Source organism: Trichechus manatus, unplaced genomic scaffold, assembly GCF_000243295.1.
Source record: "Trichechus manatus latirostris isolate Lorelei unplaced genomic scaffold, TriManLat1.0 scaffold00018, whole genome shotgun sequence".
Taxonomy (NCBI): Eukaryota; Metazoa; Chordata; class Mammalia; order Sirenia; family Trichechidae; genus Trichechus; species Trichechus manatus.
In genome coordinates, this window is record NW_004443954.1 from 23,881,026 (window position 1) to 23,901,164 (window position 20,139).

General features: G+C 39.9%; 1 protein-coding gene and 1 pseudogene across 8 annotated transcripts in view; both read right to left on the reverse strand.

Moving 5' to 3' along the window:
- The window catches only part of LYN (LYN proto-oncogene, Src family tyrosine kinase), a 159,767-nt gene that overhangs the window by 10,579 nt on the left and 129,049 nt on the right, over positions 1-20,139 (reverse strand). For all 8 annotated transcript variants that reach the window (XM_004372586.2, XM_004372585.2, XM_023727799.1 and 5 more), the window contains exons 11-12: positions 14,882-15,035; positions 12,239-12,370 (exon numbers count right to left, since the gene is read on the reverse strand). In XM_004372586.2, coding sequence (XP_004372643.1) covers positions 12,239-12,370; positions 14,882-15,035 — 286 coding nt within the window. The remainder of the gene's footprint in view (positions 1-12,238; positions 12,371-14,881; positions 15,036-20,139) is intronic.
- LOC111819775 (protein max pseudogene) lies at positions 10,315-12,230 on the reverse strand (annotated as a pseudogene).

Consider the following 20,139-nt stretch of genomic DNA (forward strand, 5'->3'; position numbering starts at 1 on the left):
AACCACAATGAGATACCACTTCACCCCCCACTAGGATGGCTGTGATTAAAAAAAAAAAGAAAAATAACAAGTATTGGCAAAGATGTAGAGAAATTGGAACCCTTATCCACTGCTGGTAGGAATGTAAAATAGTACAGCTGCTGTGGAAAACAGTTGGACAGTTCCTCAGAAAGTTAAACAAAAAACTGCCAAACAACCCAGAAACTTCATGGTTAACTATATATCCAAAAGACTTGAAAGGAGCAACAAAAACAGACACATGTACACCAGTGTTCACTGCAGCACCCTTCACAATAGCCAAAAGATGGAAACAACCTAAATGCCCGTCATTTAGATTGTTTGGTATGTATGTACCAAAATGTGGTACATACATACAACAAAATACTAAAGAGAAATTAAGTCCTGATACATGTTACAATACGGTTAAACCTTGGAAACATCATACTGCGTGAAATAAGACACTCACAAAAGGACAAACATTGTATAATTCCACTTATATGAAATATCTAGAATAGGCAAATGCACAGAGATAGAAAGTAGATTAGAGGATACTAGGGGCCCCTGGTGGCGCAGTGCTTAAGTGTCTGGCTGCTAACCAAAAAAGGTTGACAGTTGGAATCCACCAGGCACTCCTTGGAAACTCTACGGGGCAGTTCTACTCTATCCTATAGGGTCACTACGAGTCAGAATCGACTCAACAGCAATGGGTTTTTTAGGGGCTGGGGGAACTGGAGAAAGGAGTTATTGCTTAATGGGTACAGAGTTTCTGTTTGAGGCAATGAAAAAGTTTTGGAAATGGAGAGTTGTGATGATTACCCAACCTTGTGAATATAATTAATGTCACTGAATGGTTAAAATGGCAAACTTTGTTACATATATTTTACCACAAATAAAAAATTTTTAAATTGAAATAACCTATCCTCTCATTGCCCAAGTATAACAACATATTAGTATATTACACTTTCTAGTTTCCCTCCCCCTGACAAACATATGTATTCTTTTTTAGGTGGCTTTTTAATTTCTTTTTTCTTTCTTCCTTCTTTCCTTTTTATTTTGAAAAATTAGGCATATGGTTTTACAAACCACTTTTCTTTTTAAAAACTTAACAGCATACACAGTATTTTACCAGGTATTTAAAGAAAATATTCTCAGCTAACTCAATTACCAGAGGTGTGTCTCCCATAAACAGTTTTATAACAGTGGTGAGAAATGGAATATTTTGGCAATGTTTATCAATTTCTATGCTCTCTGTGAATCAAGTCCTCTGACATTTAAGTAAATAAAGTTTGTATGATTGTGTTTATATTTCCCTATGCTATAAACCCCCAAAAAACCAAAACCGTTGCCATTGAGTCTATTCCAACTCATAGCGATCCTACAGGACAGAGTAGAACTGCCCCACAGGGTTTCTAAGGAGCAGCTGGTGAATTTGAACTGCTGATCTTTTGGGTAGCGGCCAAGCTCTTAACCATTGCACCACCAGGGCTCCCCTAATACTATAAAACCAAAAGACCAAATCTGTTGCTGTCGAGTCGAATCCGACTCATAGCGACCCTATAGGACAGAGTAGAACCGCCCCATAGAGCTTCCAAGGAGCGCCTGGTGGATTCAAACTGCCGACCTTTTGGTTAGCAGCCGTAGCACTTAACCACTACGCCTCCAGGGTTTCCAGCGATCCTATAGGCTCTTATAAAGTACAACTCTGTGAGTGCTAAATCTCATCAATCCAGAATTCCCAAAGATACCTCACAACCCCTAGTTTCTTACAAAAGATAAGCTAATTGGGGAGCAGATCAGTCAATGATTTCTGATTGGTTCTATTGTCTTTTTTGTGACCTTTTATACTTCTATGCTTTTCACCAAAAATATTTTCAAATCCTTGGCATTGAGCATGGTGGGTACGGGAAAGGTCCTGGGAGATGCTCTGGGTTCTGAACAGGTATGGATTATCCAACAAGCAAGGTAAACCCGTGCTTAGGGCATCAACGAAACAGGGGTACCAGTTGTGCAAAGCAAAGACCCATACATGCCAAGCAGACTAGACACAAGGAAAAGCGGGTGCCACAGAGGAAGGGAACTGGCAGAGCACTATATGAAATTGATACCATTTTATAAATTTTGTATACCATAACAATTATATTTTCCTTTTCATTTCAGACCTATTAGGTATTAACCTCACATTCAGTTCTCTCTCATCAACCACATAAGAATGCACCAGCAGCACTATAATCACATGACTTGTGACGCATCTGGTCCTGCACAAAGAGAACCAAAAATGCCTCTTCAGATTGAGCATACCCTTTTATTTGTATCATGCTGTTTGCAATCACTCTCACCCCTATCGGGTATCTGCAACAGTCCAGTGAACTGTGAAGATGCAGCATCAAAGGACGGAAAGAGAGTGCTATCATGGATTGAATTGTGTCCCCCAGAAATATGTGTCAATTTGGTTAGGCCATGATTCCCAGTATTGTGTTGTTGTCCTCCATTTTGTGATTGATGTAATTTTTCTATTTGTTATAAATCCTAATCTCTGCCTGTGATTAATGAGGCAAGATAAGATTATGTTAAAGAGGATTAGGGTGGGATGTAACACCCTTACTCAGGTCACATCCCTGATCCAATGCAAAGGAAGTTTCCCTGGGGCATGGCCTGCAACACCTTTTATCTCTCAAGAGATAAAAGGAAAGGGAAGTGAGCAGAGAGTTGGGGACTTCATACCACCAAGAAAGCAGCACCAGGAGCAGAGTGCATCCTTTGGACCCAAGGTTCCTACGCTGAGATGCTCCTAGTCCAAGGGAAGATTGATGACAAGGACATTCCTCCAGAGCTAAAAGAGAAAGAAAGACTTCCCCTGGAGCTGATGCCCTAAATTTGGACTTGTAGCCTACTAGACTGTGAGAAAATAAATTTCTCTTTGTTAAAGCCATCCACTTGTGGTATTTCTGTTACAGCAGCACTAGATGACTAAGACAAGTGTGCAAGTTTTTAAGTATTATTTCAAGATGAAAAACACTTCTGGAGATCTTGCAAAGGGACAGCCAACAAACATCGTACAACAGACGAATTAAATTATCTCCAGCTGCCTTGGAAGTATTATTTCTATCAGCTCCCTATTCAACAAACTGTACACAAAGTGTTCCATGACATTGGCTGCAATCTCCACACTGTGTCAACACTCTCCTCATTTCTGTCCTGGGTTCCCCGTTTCCTTTTGTCTGGTTTTCCTATCCCTTCCTGTCTCCTCATCTTTACTTTTGGGCAAATGTTGCCCTTTTGGTCTTGTATAATTGTTTGTTCTACAGATCGTGTTCTTTTTTAGTGTTATTGTGTATTTTATAGTCCTCTCTATTGCTTGGCTGGAAGGCGGTTTCTGGGAAAGACTGCAGTTCCAAGTCAGAGGGGTGTCTTAAAGGTCACAGTCTCAGGGGTTCCTCCAGTCTCTATCAGGCCAGTAAGTCTGGTCTGTTTTTTCTGAATTTGATTTTTTGTTCTTCATTTTTCTCCCACTGTGTCCAGGACCCTCTATTGTGATCCTGGTCAGAGTTGTTGGTAGTGGTAGCCAGGAACCATCTAGTTCTTCTGGTCTTGGTGTTGTGTAGGCTATGGTGCATACAGTCTGTTAGTCCTTTGGACTCACTACTCCCTTGAGTCCTTGGTTTTCTTCACTCTCCTTTATGCCAGATGGGAAGAGACCAGTAGTTGTATCTTAGATGGCCACTTGCAAGATTTTAAGACCTCAGATGCTACTCAGCAAAGCAGGATGTAGAACACTGTTTTTACGCACTATGTTATGCCAATTGATGTAGATGTCTCTCGAGTCTATGGTCCTTAGCCTTCAAGCCTAGTATCTTCATCTTGGGATCTTCATCATGTTTTGTTATGCATAAGAAGTTTCCATGACTGTGTCCCTTGTGTGTTCTATTGTCTATATTAGTATATATGCAACATCTATAAATATGTATGTAGAGATATCCACAACCTAATCTACATCTGCTGGTGGGTGCACTTCTTTACACCCTCCCACACCTCTTTAACATACCTATCTGTGTATGTGGAAACCCTGGTGGCATAGCGGTTAACTGCTATGGCTGCTAACCAAAAGGTCAGCAGTTTGAATCCACCAGGTGCTCCTTGGAAACTCTAGGGGGCAGTTCTAGTCTGTCTTGTAGGGTTGCTATGAGTTGGAATCAACTCAATGGCAACGGGTTTGGTTTGGTTTTTTTATCTACCTATGTACCCCTTTGTAAATTATCGTTTGTTAATACTATCGTTGCAGGATTGTCTATGTTATAGTAATTACGGTAGATGCCCTGATGGCATAGTGGTTAAAAGCTACGGCTGCTAACAAAAAGGCTGGCAGTTCAAATTCACCAGGTGCTCCTTGGAAACTCTACAGGGCAGTTCTACTCTGTCCTATAGGGTCGCTATGAGTCGGAATTCACTCGATGGCAATGGGTTTGGTTTTTTTTTGGTTGGTAGTTGCCCTTTGTTCTTGTGTTCCTTTCAGTGTCTTCCTTTACCTTTGTCATGTTGTGCTGACTTCCCCTATATAGTGTATTGTCTTTCCCTTCACCAATATTACCATGTGTCTTCTATCTATTTAGTAATTTACACTCCCTCCCCTCCCTTCCCTGCTTACCATCAAAGAATTTTTTTTCTGTGTGTAAACCTTTTCTTGTTTTTTTATAATAGTGGTACCATACAATATTTGTCCTTTTGTGACTGGCTTATTTTATTCAGCATAATGTCCTCCAAATTCATTCATGTTGTGGGATGTTTCTCAAATTCATTGTTCTTTATCATTGCGTAGTATTCCATTGTGCGTATGTACCGCAGTTTATCCATTCATCTGCTGATGGGCACTTAGGTTGTTTCCATCTTTTTGCTATTGTTAATAATGCTGCAATGAACATGGATGTGCATATGTCTATTTGTGTGACGGCTCTTACTTCTCTAGTGTATATACCCAGGAGTGGGGTGCTGAATCATATGATGTTTTTATTTCCAGTTTTTTAAGGAAGTGCCATATCATTTTCCATAGTGGTTGTACCATTTTACATTCCCACCAGCAGTGTATAAGACTTCCAGTCTCCCCACAACCTCACCAGCATTTGTTGTTTTCTGTTTTTTTGATTAGTGCCATTGATGTCATGTTGAGATGGTATCTCATTGTAGTTTCAGTTTTCATCTCTCTCAACTTGACGGCAATGGGTTTCTTTTGTTTTTTTGGTTAATGGCTAATGATCACAAGCATCTCTTCATTTTTAAATATAAATTTTTGTGTTGTCCAAATTCAAATGTAAACTGTATTTTATAAATTTTATTTCTTTTCAGTTATTCAAATTTATTTGCTACAGTAGAACCAAATTTAAAAGGTGACTTAATTTTATATCCAGGTAAAATGAAACGGCAACAACTAAGTGGAGTGCGAAACAATGAAAGCTTGCAGAAGATAAAAAGGAAAGAATTTGAGTCCCTAAAAAAAAATCTCAAAATTAACTTCCTCTTTAAAACATAATGAATCAGAAGAGACTTCTTCTGTGAAAGCTTGAGTTTAATGGGTGCAAATTTTTGTACTAGTACCACTAGTGCTGAAATTACTGATAGCAATACAAATAGAATTTGTTCCAAATTCTGCATCCATTCCTTGCTGTACTAAAAAAAATTAGTAATGGTGTAGAAAGTGAAACTATTTTAGAATCTGAAATTGTTCCATCTGCAGACCCCATAAATGACAAAAATACAGATTCTGCTTTGTGGAATAATTTTTTTCTAATTGTGTAAATTATTGGATCGAAAGAAGGCCAAGTGATTGTCAACATCACAGGGGACCATTTGAAAATTCATGTTGAAAATTTCTGGATGGTAAACAAACAAGGTTCTGTAGCCAGAACATATTTCTAGGGTACAAAGTTAATGGCGAAAATTATAAGCAGGAGTGGCTATTGTATTCTCTCTTCAGTCAGTTCTGTATATTGTTTTGTTTGCAAACTATTCAGTCCTAAATCATTTAATTCTTGATTTGCTCTGCATGGATTTAGGGATTGGTGCAACTCGAATATGATTCATAAACATGAAAACAGTTCAATTCACAGAGATTATATGTTGTCATACTTAAACCGAAGGCATAGCTTTGGCTTAACTCATGAACTGGAAACACAAATTAATAAAGAACGTCAGTACTGGAAAGCTGTTTTGCAATGCATTATTGCTGTCATTGTAACAATCGCTGAACATGGACTATCATTTTGAGGAAGAAGTGAAGTGTTTGGGTCTTCACAAAATGGAAATTTTGGGGGTATACTTCAACTTGTTGCTCAGTTTGATCCATTTTTAGCAAGTCACATCTCAAAATATGGTAACACAGGAAAGGGGAGCCCATCGTTTATGTATAAACAATTATTGATTTGGGGACCCAAATTAATAAAGAATTAATAAACTTAATAAGTGATCAAGTTTGATCAGTTATTTTCAGTGAAATAAGTATAGCTCAATATTTCAGTTTGTCTGTAGATTCCACACCTGATCTTTCTCATACAGATCAGCTAAGTATTGTTTTAAGATATGTATCTTCAGCAGATGGAAGACTTGTTAAGTGATTTATCACATTTCCTAGCTTAAAAAGTCATACTGGTGAAGAAACTGCAAATCAAGTACTTTGCTATTTAAGCGGAGTTTGCAAAATTGATTTTTCTAAGTGCAGTGGCCAGTCCTATGACAATGTTGCCAATATGTCAGGGTGTTATAAAGGTATGCAACAGAAAATTTTAGAATGTAATGAATATGCCATTTTCATACCATGTGCTGTGCGTTCAATTAATCTTGTAGAACGTAGCGCAGTAGATTGTTGTCTGGAAGCAGTTGATTATTTTTCTACTGTTCAGTTACTCTACATATTTTTTACCACCTCTACTCACTGATGGGCAGTTCTTGTAACATATTTAAGCAATGATCACTTTTAAAATGTCTTTCTAATACACATTGGGAAGCACACGCTGTAGCAATGAGTGCAATCCTGGAATTGTACACTCAGATTCTAGATGCCTTAGAAAATACTGCTGAATACCAAAACAGAAGCTGAAAACACTGCCAACAAAATGCAAACACTAAAGTATGTATTTATGCTGGTTATGTGGAATAATATACTGCGGTATTTTCATTGGACAAGTCAAGCTCTCCAAGATTCAGAAGTAACTTTAAAGACATTCACAGATTTCTACCAGTCATTAACAGGGTATTTACATAATTTAAGAGAAGATTTTGAAAAATTTGAAAACACAACACAACAAATACTGCCAAATACTGGTTATCAATTAGTTCACAGTCACAGAAGCCTTAGAAAGAAACAAGAAAATGACAGAAATGCTCTAGAAGTATCATTGAGTGTCAGAGATCAACTTTGTGTAACCTCATACTATACTATCATTGACACACTTGAATCTTGCATGAAAAGAGGGGTGAGAGTGGATGAAATTCTTTCAAATAGATTTCCCTTCTTAAACAATGTAGATATACCTGATGAAGAATGCATAAAGGCATCTAAGAAATTAGTGCAGGCTTATCCTGGTGACTTAAATACCTACCTTTAGAAAGAGGTGTAATAATTTCATTCTTACATGAGAACTAAGTTTACAGATTTAGGAAAGACAAATGTTACTCATGTAGGCATGTATAATTCCATAATAGAAGATAAAATACAATGCATATTTCCCAATGTTGAAATTGCTTTACACATATTCCTAATTTTAATGATCACAAACTGCACAACAGAACACTCATTTTCATCCCTAAAGAGACTCTAAAGAGACTCAAAAACCCTCAGTATACAATGATTCAAGAAAGATTCGATTCATTATCCTTATTATGTATAGAAATAGATATTGTTTAGCAGTTTAACTGTGATGAAATCATTTGTAACAGCAAAGAAGAGAAAGAAATGTTTTTAATTATAACATGTTAGAGATGAAAGATCTATCTAAAAAGAAAATATTTGTTGTAATATTTGCTTTCTGATCACTAAATTTTCTTTTATGACATCTTTTCATTTCATTTATAATTATAGCATTTATTATGAAACAAGCATCAAAACTGAAGTATGAACCATTTAAAGCAAAACTGGTGAAAATCTATCTATCCTGGGAGAGCAATAGAATTTTACATTAATTGTTGAAACAACTAAGTTCACTGACTCATTTTCTTTGTTGTAGAATATGTGGAATATTCTTTTTGTAAAAAATGTAGTACTTAGTAAAAATCTTAGTACCCCACATCCACTAAAAATATTATAATCCAGTTTATCTCATTCTGCTAAAATGCATACGCTGCTTTTGCATTCAATTGCTGATAGTATAGTCTCATTTAAAAATAAGTTACATTATGGATAGCTAAGACATACAGACACACACACACACACGCACATGCAATCTGATACCTGATAAAGTAAACTGTAACCTAATATGGTGATGTTGTTCAGTATGTATGATGTACTGCACACTGATGTTCAGATGAGGCCCGAAGGGCTTGAAGAAGGTGACTTGTTTGCCCAGAACCATGTACTACTACCTCCTGGCAGAGGAGAGGGCCCTACAGATTATCAGTCTGTAGGGCCCTCACATGCCTTAATCTGGCCCTGGTTCCAAAGCAACTCTGACAGGCGGTAGTAGTGTGTGGTTCTGGACAAACAAGTCACCTTCTCCATGCCTTTGGGGCCTCATCTGTACATCTCTGTGCAGGACATCATACGTATGGAACAACATCACCATATTAGGTTACAGTTTACTTTATCAGGTATCCTCTTGTGACAGAGCCCTGGTGGTACAGTGGTTAAGTGCTTGGCCACTAACTGAAAGGTCAGTGGTTTGAATCCACCAGTCACTCCACAGGAGAAAAATGGGCAGTCTGCTTCTACAGAGTAAAATGGCCAATAAGGTTCTACCTGATCCACTCCACTCTCAATGCTATGACCTCACCACGCTCAGCCCCTACTTTCTCACCCACAGCATGGACACTGTCTAGAGATTAAATAACTAGGTGAGTCATTCATTCATTCAACAAACACTAACTGAGCCCGAAACCATGCTGGTTCCTGCCCTTGCCTGGAGTGAGCCGTGGTTCCCTCTGTGAGGACACTCACCTCAGCAGCCCCAGGCTCACTCTCTCAAGCTGCTGAGCCTTGGAAGCAGAAGCTGGGTCACTGTGTGCAATAATAGCAACCCTCTCCCTCCCACAAGCACACATCATCCCTAAATCGCGTCATGAACTCTCCGTGGCACCGTCCACTGAATGTCTGTGTGATCACTGTCCATCTCTCCCTCCTAGAATTCTAGCTCCTGAGGGCAGGGGCTTTGAGACTGCGGTGTCCCTACACCCAGAGAGGGCCTAGGATGTTCAAATACCATTTTTTTTTAAAGGATAAAATAAGTTTTTATTCATAGTCTTATATTAAAGGGGGAAGCCTTAACTTATAAGACACTTCTTCCACAGTGTGTACAACATACTTTTTATTTCCTTGGAATGGAATCAAACACAGGCTGAGACTGCAGCGTATACACTAGAAGCCAGCAAATGCCAGGAACGGAGGAGGAAAAGGACAAAGAAACGAGGCCTAAACACACAACCCCTCATGGGATCTGCTGACCGCAGCCAGGACCAGGGCTGGGTCACACGACGGAGACAGAACAAGGGCCGGGTCACACGACGGAGACAGAACCAGGGCCGGGTCACACGACGGAGACAGAACCAGGGCCGGGTCACACGACGGAGACAGAACCAGGGCCGGGTCACACGACGGAGACAGAACCAGGGTTGGGTCACATAATGGAGACAGGTTCCAGACAGAAGGAGAGGAGGGGGTGAGGGCGGGCAAAGGTCTGCACTGGCGTGCACGAGTTTACTGCCAAATAAATCATTCTTGGTATATGCAAACAAATCAGCTGGCTCTATTTCTTAGAAGTGCACATGGAAAGAAAGGAAGATGTCATCATTACTTTACTTTATGAATCTGTCGCTTTGCAATACCAACATCATCAGAAATAGGGACAAGTCACTAAGATTCAAACTTCAGTAGCAGGAAATAAATATCAAAACATCATCACTGGACCTCAGTACAAAACCTCTACCTCCACTTAGTCCTCCTCTTCCCTGCCCCACCCCCCAAAAACCACCCCCTACCAACTCCCAGGTGGCTCACACGTCAGGGCTGCTTTCTCCCATGCACACCATGGAGGGCCACACAGCCCCCGCAGGGCTGCCACGCAGGCTTAGCAGAGCTGCTGAGAGAAGCAGCAGTGAAACGTGCCAAAGACTCTGCTCTGCAAATCTGCCTCCACTTTCCTTTTATACCACCAACTTCTTCAAGGATCTGATTTTTCAATAGGAGTGATAACCAGCTTTTTAGGGAAAAAAAATCCTTAAAAAGGGAGGGTAGCAATAATTCTGATCATTCCAAACTGATGGTCTTCTTAAAGCAGAGCAGTTCATAGACTCACAGTCCATCAAGCAGAGGTGAAGGCAGACTGGGAGGGGAGGCCTGTGAGGGGAAGGAAGGGCCATGGGCTGGAGGAACTGGTGAGGTCGTTAAGACACCATGTGCTCAGAGGTCCAGCCAGCCATCTCATCCACAGAAAAAGCTGCCAAGTTGGAGTGTTTTGGTTTAAAAATTCCTAGTGGGGACATGGAATCTCTGAAGGAAAATGTTAAAAAAAAAAAGTAGTGCAAATGGAGGAGAATGAGAGCTGTTGTCCAAGAGCTTTTATGTAAAAATAAAAACTCAAAAAAAAAAGAAAAAGAAGGAGTAAGAAAAATAGTGTCTTAAATGGTTCAGAGGGTTCTAATGATGAACTGAAAGAGGATGAGGCGACAGAGGAGACAGTTTTCATTGCTGGCCTGCCCCACTTAGCTTAGCTTATTTGGCCTCCATCTGGAGTTTCTTCCTGCTTTGGGGCACTTCGGGCTCAGAGATAGAGTCCAAGCCCCCATGGCAGGCGTAAATGGTGCTGCCCTTGGCGCTGGTATACAGGCTGTTGTCTGAGGAGGGGTAATTTGGTCTGCAGTTGGGCACTCAACCTCACCTTCTGCAGTGCTTGCTGTTCCAGAAGAGCATTCTGTTGCTTGAGGTCGTCAGTATCTTGCTGGCAGGTGTGGTTTTTCCTTTGAGTATACCGGATATACTCTGTGGCTTTGTCTAGGATTTGGGCCTAGAATGCCTTCTCTCCTTGGAGTGATGGGACCAAGTCCCACAAACTGTGAATGCTGGCTTTGATGTGGTCCCTACGTTTTCACTCCCCTGCAGTATGATGAGCCCATTTTTCAGCGTCACTCTCCACCTCAATGTCATCGTCATTGCTCATTTCCTAAGGCCCAGGGAGCAGCCACTGCAGCAGCGGCAGGAGAGGGGGAAGGGTGGTGGGGAAGGGGAAGTCACCCACAACAACAAGCCAAGTTCCCTCCTCCACACACACACTCACTCACTCTTTCACTCACACACACAACTCAGCCCAGAACCACCTCACTCCAAATAGCTTTTTGAATGGGGGAATGATTTAAACATTAAAGATTTCATTTGAAATTCACCTTATCCATGATTTTGTTAAAAGTCAAACTTTATTAAGGATGTGAAGGCTTTGAGAAAAATCCTTCTTCTTAAACATGCCAGCACAAACCCTGGAAATAGTGAGAGGTGGGCAGAATTGGGCGTGGTATGCTTCATGTGTCAGGAATCAGGAAACATGAAATGACCCAGTTGCTGATAACAGTAAGCTAAAGGTCTGATAGCTCTTTCATTGATAAAATCAGAGGCAGTTATTTAGTGAAGAGGTAGAAACTCCACAGCATTTTATACAAACTTCTGTTTCAAAACCAACTAAAAAAGTATTACAAATTCTCAGTTATCTGTCTGTTTCCTCAGCCATCAGTGCATGTCCTAAGAGGAGGCCCTGTGATGAATTCACCCCGTTATCCTCAATACAAAGACAGTGTCAGGCACATTCCAAGCATTACAGAAGTTGTTGAATTAATTCGTGAAGAAAAAGAACATGCATTCAGTAAAATAAGACGCAGAGAAGTGTATAAGCATATTTTAGAACAATTTCCACTAAGAACAGCTAATATCAGGTTCTAGCACAAAGGTCCTATTCCTATGTGTTGAAAAGACAGGTTTTTTTTTTAATGCCTTCATGCAATTCAACTTGTTTTCTCATATATGCCGCTTGAATGGAAATAGCTAAGTAAATGGTACCTGGGTAGGGAATTTTCCCATAGGTGACAATTTCATACAGGAGAATTCCAAAGGACCACACATCAGACTTAATGGTGAAGCACCCAAAGTTGATGGCTTCTGGAGCTGTCCACTTAATAGGGAACTTAGCACCTAAAGAAGAAGATAAAGGGCTCTTACTTGGTGTGTGAGCTTAGACAAAAAGTCACATGTGTGTAACCTGTGACCCTCACACTTTCCTTTAAAAAAAAAAATTATTTTGAATAGTTAACACAAACACATAGAATAAAATAGAGATGGTACAAAATGTTATTCTAAAAATGTTCACCTCCCTCCTCTGTTTCCCTTTTGAGTGTTCCTCTTACAAAGTAAAGTTTCTTGGGTCTCCTCTCAAAGATATAACTAGGCAACTTTAAGCACAAAAGAACATGAGGCAGAACATAAAGGAATTTACTCTTAGCTTGTACATTTGTCCCTCTACACCAGCCTCTAATGCATATATTTAGCATTCAAACTTTCTCTAGTGAACATATACTATGATCATATGGAATATAAATATATTTTTAATGTTTATATATTTGTGGATAAATACCTTTAAGGCTGTACCAATAAGAATCTCAAATGCTGCTTCAAACTTTAGGAAATAATGTCCCATTCTTTCATTTGGTAGGGAAAAACACCATTAAACTTTTAAGTACTGGGTAGAATGATGATGTGCCTAGAATGAGTCAGTGATGAAAACAGTCTTCTCAAGAGGAGCTGGTGAGGCTGAAGGACACTTAGCTCTCTGCACTACACCACACTGTCTCATGTGAAAATACTTGTGGTGTGACTCTACCAGTTGTCAAGCTGAGTCAACTTCGACTCATGGCCACCCCATGTGTGTCAGAGTAGAACTGTGATCCATAGGGTTTTCAGCTCCATGTGGCTGATTTTCTAGAAGTAGATTGATCACTAAGCTTTTCTTCTGAGGTGTCTCTGGGTGGACTTGAACCTCCAATCTTTCAGTTAGCACTCAAGCACATTAACTGTTTGCACCACCACCCAAGGACTTCTGGTGAGTCCTCTAGACTTGTCAAATTCAACAGAACTAGTCAATGATGTCGCCATGAGTCGAAATCAACTTGACGGCAACTAACAAAAAAACACTAGTCACAAATGAGCTTCTCTAAAAGGACACTTTAGTGGAATAAATTTTGCTCATATACTAGACTTCCCTGGTTTGAACCCTGGTTTAACCACTTACTGTGTGTCCTTGGAAAGCTGCTTAACCTCTTAGTTTCCTCATCTATAAGGGGCAAATAATAGTAATAATACCTGTTACATAGGGGTATTGTAAAAATACATGAGATAATGTATGAAGAGCACTTAGAATAGTGTAAATATAAATACACTGTAAACGGTGGATACATTTTAGCTAATTTATGTAACTCCTTTTCCTCAAACTATTCTTCATCTGCCTTTCTGCTGTAAAAATTATTAAACCCAGAAAACTAAAACAAATCTGCTGCCGTCAAGCTGATTCAGACTCACAGTAACCCTGTAGGACAGGGTAGAACTGTCCCATAGAACTCCCAAGGCTGTAAATCTTTATAGAAGCAGGCTGCCACATCCTTCTTCCAAGGAGCAGCAGGTGGGTTCGAACCACTGACTTTTTAGTTGGCAGCTGAGCACTTAACCACTGTGCCACGAGGGCTGCTTAAGCCCAGAGATAGAGATATAAAAACCACTTTAGGCAGAAAAGAAAAAAAAAAAAGCCCCACTCAAGAGAGCACAGACTGGAGGCAGGAAGAGAATCAACTTTAAATAAAAAACTTTAAATAAGCAGAGAAATTCTCAACAAATTGAATCTGTTTGTCACCTCTATAAGTTATGCCAACATCTTCCAAAAGGGACCAGAAATAACCCATCTGACAGTTAAAAGAAAAATGTCCCTTGCTTAACAATTACCAAGAATGTCAAGAAAATATTTCATTCTTGTGGAAGAGGGAAAGCATTGCAAAGACATTCTCTCTTGACTTTGTGGTGGGTGAGGCCATCAAAACCCTCAGATCATAACAGCGGGAGAGGCCAGAGCTGCTGAACCGGGGCGTGGCCACAGACCCCTGCGCAGGTGACCGAGGTGGCACTGTGCCTGGGTGGGGGATTCACATCTTTTTGTGCATGTTTGGGTCACACACACAATACTGAATGTAGGAAAGCACAGGAGTATATTTTTGTAGCATATTTAGTTCTGTGTGCATGGTAATTTCCATGTTTTAATTTGTATTGGGAGGGCAGACTAGATTTAACATTGAATATAGAATTAACACTACAAATATTTTCTGTACAGTTAAGGAAAGGGTACTTCATCATTTGTATGAAAAGCTTTAACATATAACGTTAAACAAATAAGCTTGAGCTTGCCCAGTTAATGTTTTTTGCTTTCCTTAATTGAAATACAAATGTCAGCATTTCTAGACTTTATAAAAGCATCATGTAGAGGTAATCAAGAGAGTAATTCTGAAAAGACTTTATTAGACTAGTATGATAAACAGATCAATACAGTACATTTTTAACATTGTGCCAAATAACTTTTCTTATGATGAACATTTTAATTGCTTTGCTAAAAACAGACAGAACTAAACAACAACAAAAACCCTAGCAGTGGTCACTAGTGCATACCTTCCCGTGCAGTGTACTCGTTGTCCTCAATAATGCGTGCGAGGCCAAAGTCGGCGATTTTGCACATCAGGGACTCCGACACCAAGACATTGGCTGCTCGAAGGTCTCGGTGGATGTAGTTCTTCCTTTCGATGTATGCCATTCCCTCCGCAATCTGCACAGACAGAAAGGCTCTCATTTTCGTTTTCGTGTTCAGGCTCTTAGAGCCAGCCAGGGCAAACAAAACACGAGTACCTGAAATCTGTTTATGTCTGTGGATAAATGACAAGCCCCATCTGGAGTCCTTTCTAAAACAACTGTCCCCAACTCTCCAACGATGGTCTTTCTTTTTCTTAATAGCAACACTTCTCAACATTTTCTAATGTGCGGAGAATCTTTTTAAAACCTAAGTTCCCACATGTGGACAGACAGATGTCATTACCCCGGGAGAAAGTGGCATGCTAACACAAATAAATTATTGGATGTCCAGAGCAGGATGTCTGTGCTGAACAGCAGCATCTCCTGTCAGCTTATCAACAGCTTGTGGAAATGGTTTTCCACGTTCTCTGCACTATCCTTCCAGGATGATCTGAGAGGTTGCGTCTGACCACAGAGCATGGCAGCAGGAGAGAATGAGAAATTTAAACAAACAATAAAACAGGGGAGATGAAAACTTGTTGCTTAACAGAAAATGTGTCATTGTTCCAGAATTAGGTTTTTAAAGAAAACATTACCAAATTATAAAGCTAAGGATCTTAAAAAAAAAAAAAAAGAAGAAGAAGAAGAAAAAGAAAGGAAAAAAGAAAACCAAGCAGATGTAGCTGATGAGGAGTTGGAGGGAAAATTCTAATTAGGATTATGCCACACAGGACTAAACTCTGCCAGATTCTACCTTGAAATCCTGGTGGCTCAGCTTGGAGGGCCTTCAGCATCTGATTTTCCCCAGTTACCTGCAACAGCCTCCCTGTTATCACTCAGTTCAAACCAGGGCTTTGACCCAATTCAGTCCGGTTTGAACCCCTGCTGAGAATTTGCATTTCCACCCCAGATACACTGAATCAGAATCTACAGTTTAACAAGATACCCAGGTGATTTTTATGTATAATAAATTTTGAGACACTGCTCTACTAGTGGTTTTCAGAATTGGTCCCTAAACAGCAGCATTAGCGTCGTCGCTGGGAAACTTGTTAGAAATGCAAATTCTCAGCAGGAGTTCCAACCAGAACGAACTGGTTCTAAGCTCTGATTCAAACCCCGTCTCAGCCAGCTATGTGGCTTAGTGAGAAATCTGTTGTTAGCTGCCATTGAGTTGGTCCCTGTCTCATGGTGACTCCACGCACAACAGAACGCTGTGATTCATAGGGTTTTCATTGGCTGATTTTTAGAAGTAGATCACCAGGACTTTCTTCCTGGCCAATGTACCTCATGTGCAGCCATCACCTGTGTGTCAGTGAAGGCTCGTGTGTTCTGATGCTGAGCAGGTTTCAGCAGAGCTTCCAGACTAAGTGAAAGAATAGCTCGTTGTTATTGGAAATTCATGCCCGTCTCTCTGCCTGGAATGCCTTTCCTTCCCTCTCAGGCAATCCCTAGGTTTACCTTCTGCCCCTGGAGCCTTTCCTGAATTCCTCTTCTAGAATTCCTCTTTACCCGTACTCCTTGTCATGGAGTCAATTCCCACTCATAGCAACCCTACAGGACAGAGCAGAACTGCCCCAGAATTCCTCTTTATTTGCCTGCAACACCTAGTTTGTACAAAAATCATTTGTACCTACTGATAATAGCTTTGTAATTATTTTTATGCTGCTTGATGTGAGTATTGCTGTCATGCCAACCAGACTATAAACACCTCCAGGTCAAAAGCCACGCCTTCTTTCTTTTCTATTCTCACTTCTGTCTGTTGGAATCTTCAATCATTTGACAGAGCCAAAGAACGTTTTTTGGAAAATATGCTAGGTTTTGTATACAGGCAGTCTCCGGGTTATGAACATCTGACTGATTTCCATACAATCCATACTTACAAACCAATTCTCGTAAAGCCTAGTATATTAAAAATTCAAGGTACGCACAATGGTTCTTAGTAACAAACCAGCGCTACTTTGCGACGCACATCAAAACATTATTATTATTAATGTATTATTATGTTAAAGATGTTCTAGTGCATCTGGAAGTGCTTCTTTAATGTTTTTTGTACATAGAAAGCTACACTATATACTACGACAAACATTCCACCACTCGTCTATCACTTTGTTGTACTGTGATGGCTTGTGTGTTGTTGTGATGCTGGAAGCTAGGCTACTGGTACTGCAAATAGTAGCAGGGTCACCCATGGTGGACAGGTTTCAGTGGAGCTTCCAGACTAAAACAGACTAGGAAGAAGGACCTGGCAGTCTACTTCTAAATAAAATTGGTCAGTGAAAACCTTATGAATAGCAGCAGAACATTGCCTGATATAGTGCCAGAAAATGAGCCCCTCAGGTGGGAAGGCACTCAAAAGATGACTGGGGAAGAACTGCCTCCTCAGAGTAGAGTCAATCTTAATGACATGGATGGACTAAAGCTTTCGGGACTTTCACTTGCTGATGTGGCACGACTCAAAATGAGAAGAAACCTCTGCAAATATCTATTAGTAACTGGAATGTGGAATGTATGAAGTATGAATCAAGGAAAATTGGAAGTCGTCAAAAACGAAATGAAACTCATAAAGATCACTATCCTAGGCATTACTGAGCTGAAATGGACTGGTATTGGCCATTTCGAATTGGACAATCATATGGTCTACTATGCTGGGAATGACAAGTTGAAGAGGAATGGCATTGTATTCATCATCAAAAAGAACATTTCAAGAGCTATCCTGAAGTACAATGCTGTCAGTGATAGGATAATATCCATATGCCTATAAGGAAGACCAGTTAATACAACTATTATTCTAATTTACATACCAACCACTAACGCTAAAGATGAAGAAATTAAAGATTTTTACCAACCTCTGTAGTCTGAAATTAATCAAACATGCAATTAAGATGCATTGATAACTACTGGTGATTGGAATGTGAAAGTTGGAAACAAAGAACGATCAGTAATTGGAAAATATGGCCTTGGTGATAGACACTGGAGATTGTATGATAGAATTTTTCAAGACCAAAAACCTATTCATTGCAAATACCTTTTTTCAACAACGTAAACGGAGACTATACACATTGACCTCAACAGATGGAATATACAGGAATCAGATTGACTATATCTAAGGAAAGAGATGACAGAAGAGCTCAATATTATCAGTTAGAACAAGGCCAGAGACCGACTGCGGAACAGACCATCAATTGCTCATATGCAAGTTCAAGCTGAAACTGAAGAAAACGAAAACAAGTGCAAAGTACGACCTCGAGTATATCCTACCTGAATTTAGAGACCATCTTAAGAATAGATTTGACGCATTGAGCATGAATGACCAAAGACCAGACGAGCTGTTGGATGACATCAAGGATATCACATATGAAGAAGGCAAAAGTCATTAAAAAGGCAGGAAAGAAAGAAAAGACCAAAATGGATTTTAGAAGAGACTCTGAAACTTGCTCTTGAATGAAGAGTTAGCTAAAGCGAATGGAAGAAATGATGATGTAAAAGAGTGGAACAGAAGATTTCAACAGGCAGCTCAAGAAAACAAAACAAAGTATTATAATGACATGCAAAGACCTGGAGTAAGAAACCAAAAAGGAAGAACACATTCAACATTTCTCAAGCTGAAAGAACTAAAGAAAATATTCAAGCCTCAAGTTGCAGTATTGAAGGATTCTATGGGCAAAATATTGAACACACAGGAAACATCAAAAGAAGATGGAAGGAATACACAGAATTATTGCACCAAAAAGAATTGGTCGACATTCAGCCATTTCAGGAGGAGACATATTATCAAGAACTGATGGTACTGAAGGAAGAAGTCCAAGCCATACTGAAGGCACTGGCAAAAAACAAGGCTCCAGGAATTGATGGAATACCAATTGAGATGTTTCAACAAATGGATGCAATGCTGGAAGTGCTCACTCATCTATGCCAAGAAATTTGGAAGATAGCTACCTGGCCAAGTGACTGGAAGAGATCCGCATTTGTGCCCATTCCAAAGAAAGGTGACTCAACAGAATGCAGAAATTATCAAACAATATCATTAATATCATACGCAAGTAAAATTATGCTAAAGATAATTCAGAAGTGATTACAGCAGTACATCGACAGGGACCTGCCAGAGATTCAGGCTGGGTTCAGAAGAGGATGTGGGACAAGGGATATAATTGCTGATGTCAAATGGATCCTGGCTGAAAACAGAGAATACCAGAAAGATGTTTACCTGTGTTTCATTGACTATGCAAAGGCATTCGACTGTGTGGATCATAAATTATGGAGGCAGGTGTTCCAACAGAACAAGGGGATACTGAGTGGTTTAAAATCAGGAAAGGTGTGTGTCGAGGTTGTATCCTTTCACCATACTTATTCAATCTGTAGGCTGAGCAAATAATTTGAGAAGCTGGACTACATGAAGAAGAACATGGCATTAGGATTGGAGGAAGACTCATTAACACCAGCAATATGGAGATGACACAACCTTGCTTGCTGAAAGCAAAGAGGACTTGAAGAACTTACTGATGAAGATCAAAGACTACAGCCTTCAGTATGAATTATACCTCATCATAAAGAAAACAAAAATCCTCACAACTGGACCAATAAGCGACATCATGATAAATGGAGAAAAGATTGAAGTTGTCAAGGATTTCATTTTTCTTGGATCCACAATCAACACCATGGAAACAACCGTCAAGAAATCAAAAGAAGTCTTGCATTAGGCAAATCTGCTGCAAAGGTCTCTTTAAAATGTTAAAAAACGAAGATGTCACTTTGAGGACTAAGGTGTGCCCGCCCCTAGCCATGGTATTTTAATTGCCTCATACGCATGTGAAAGCTGGACAATGAATAAGGAAGACAAAAGAAGAACTGATGCCTTTGAATTATGGTGTTGGCAAAGAATACTGAAAACATCATGGACTGCCAGAAGAACGAACAAATCTGTATTGGAAGAAGTACGTCCATAATTCTCCTTAGAAGCGAGGGTGGTGAGACTTCATGTCACATACTTTGGACATATTATCAGGAGGGACCAGTCCCTGGAAAAGGACATCATGTTTGGCAAAGTAGAGGGTCAGTGAAAAAGAGGAAGGCCCTCAATGAGATGGACTGACACAGTGGCTGCAACAATGGACTCAAACATAGCAACAATTGTGAGGTTGGCA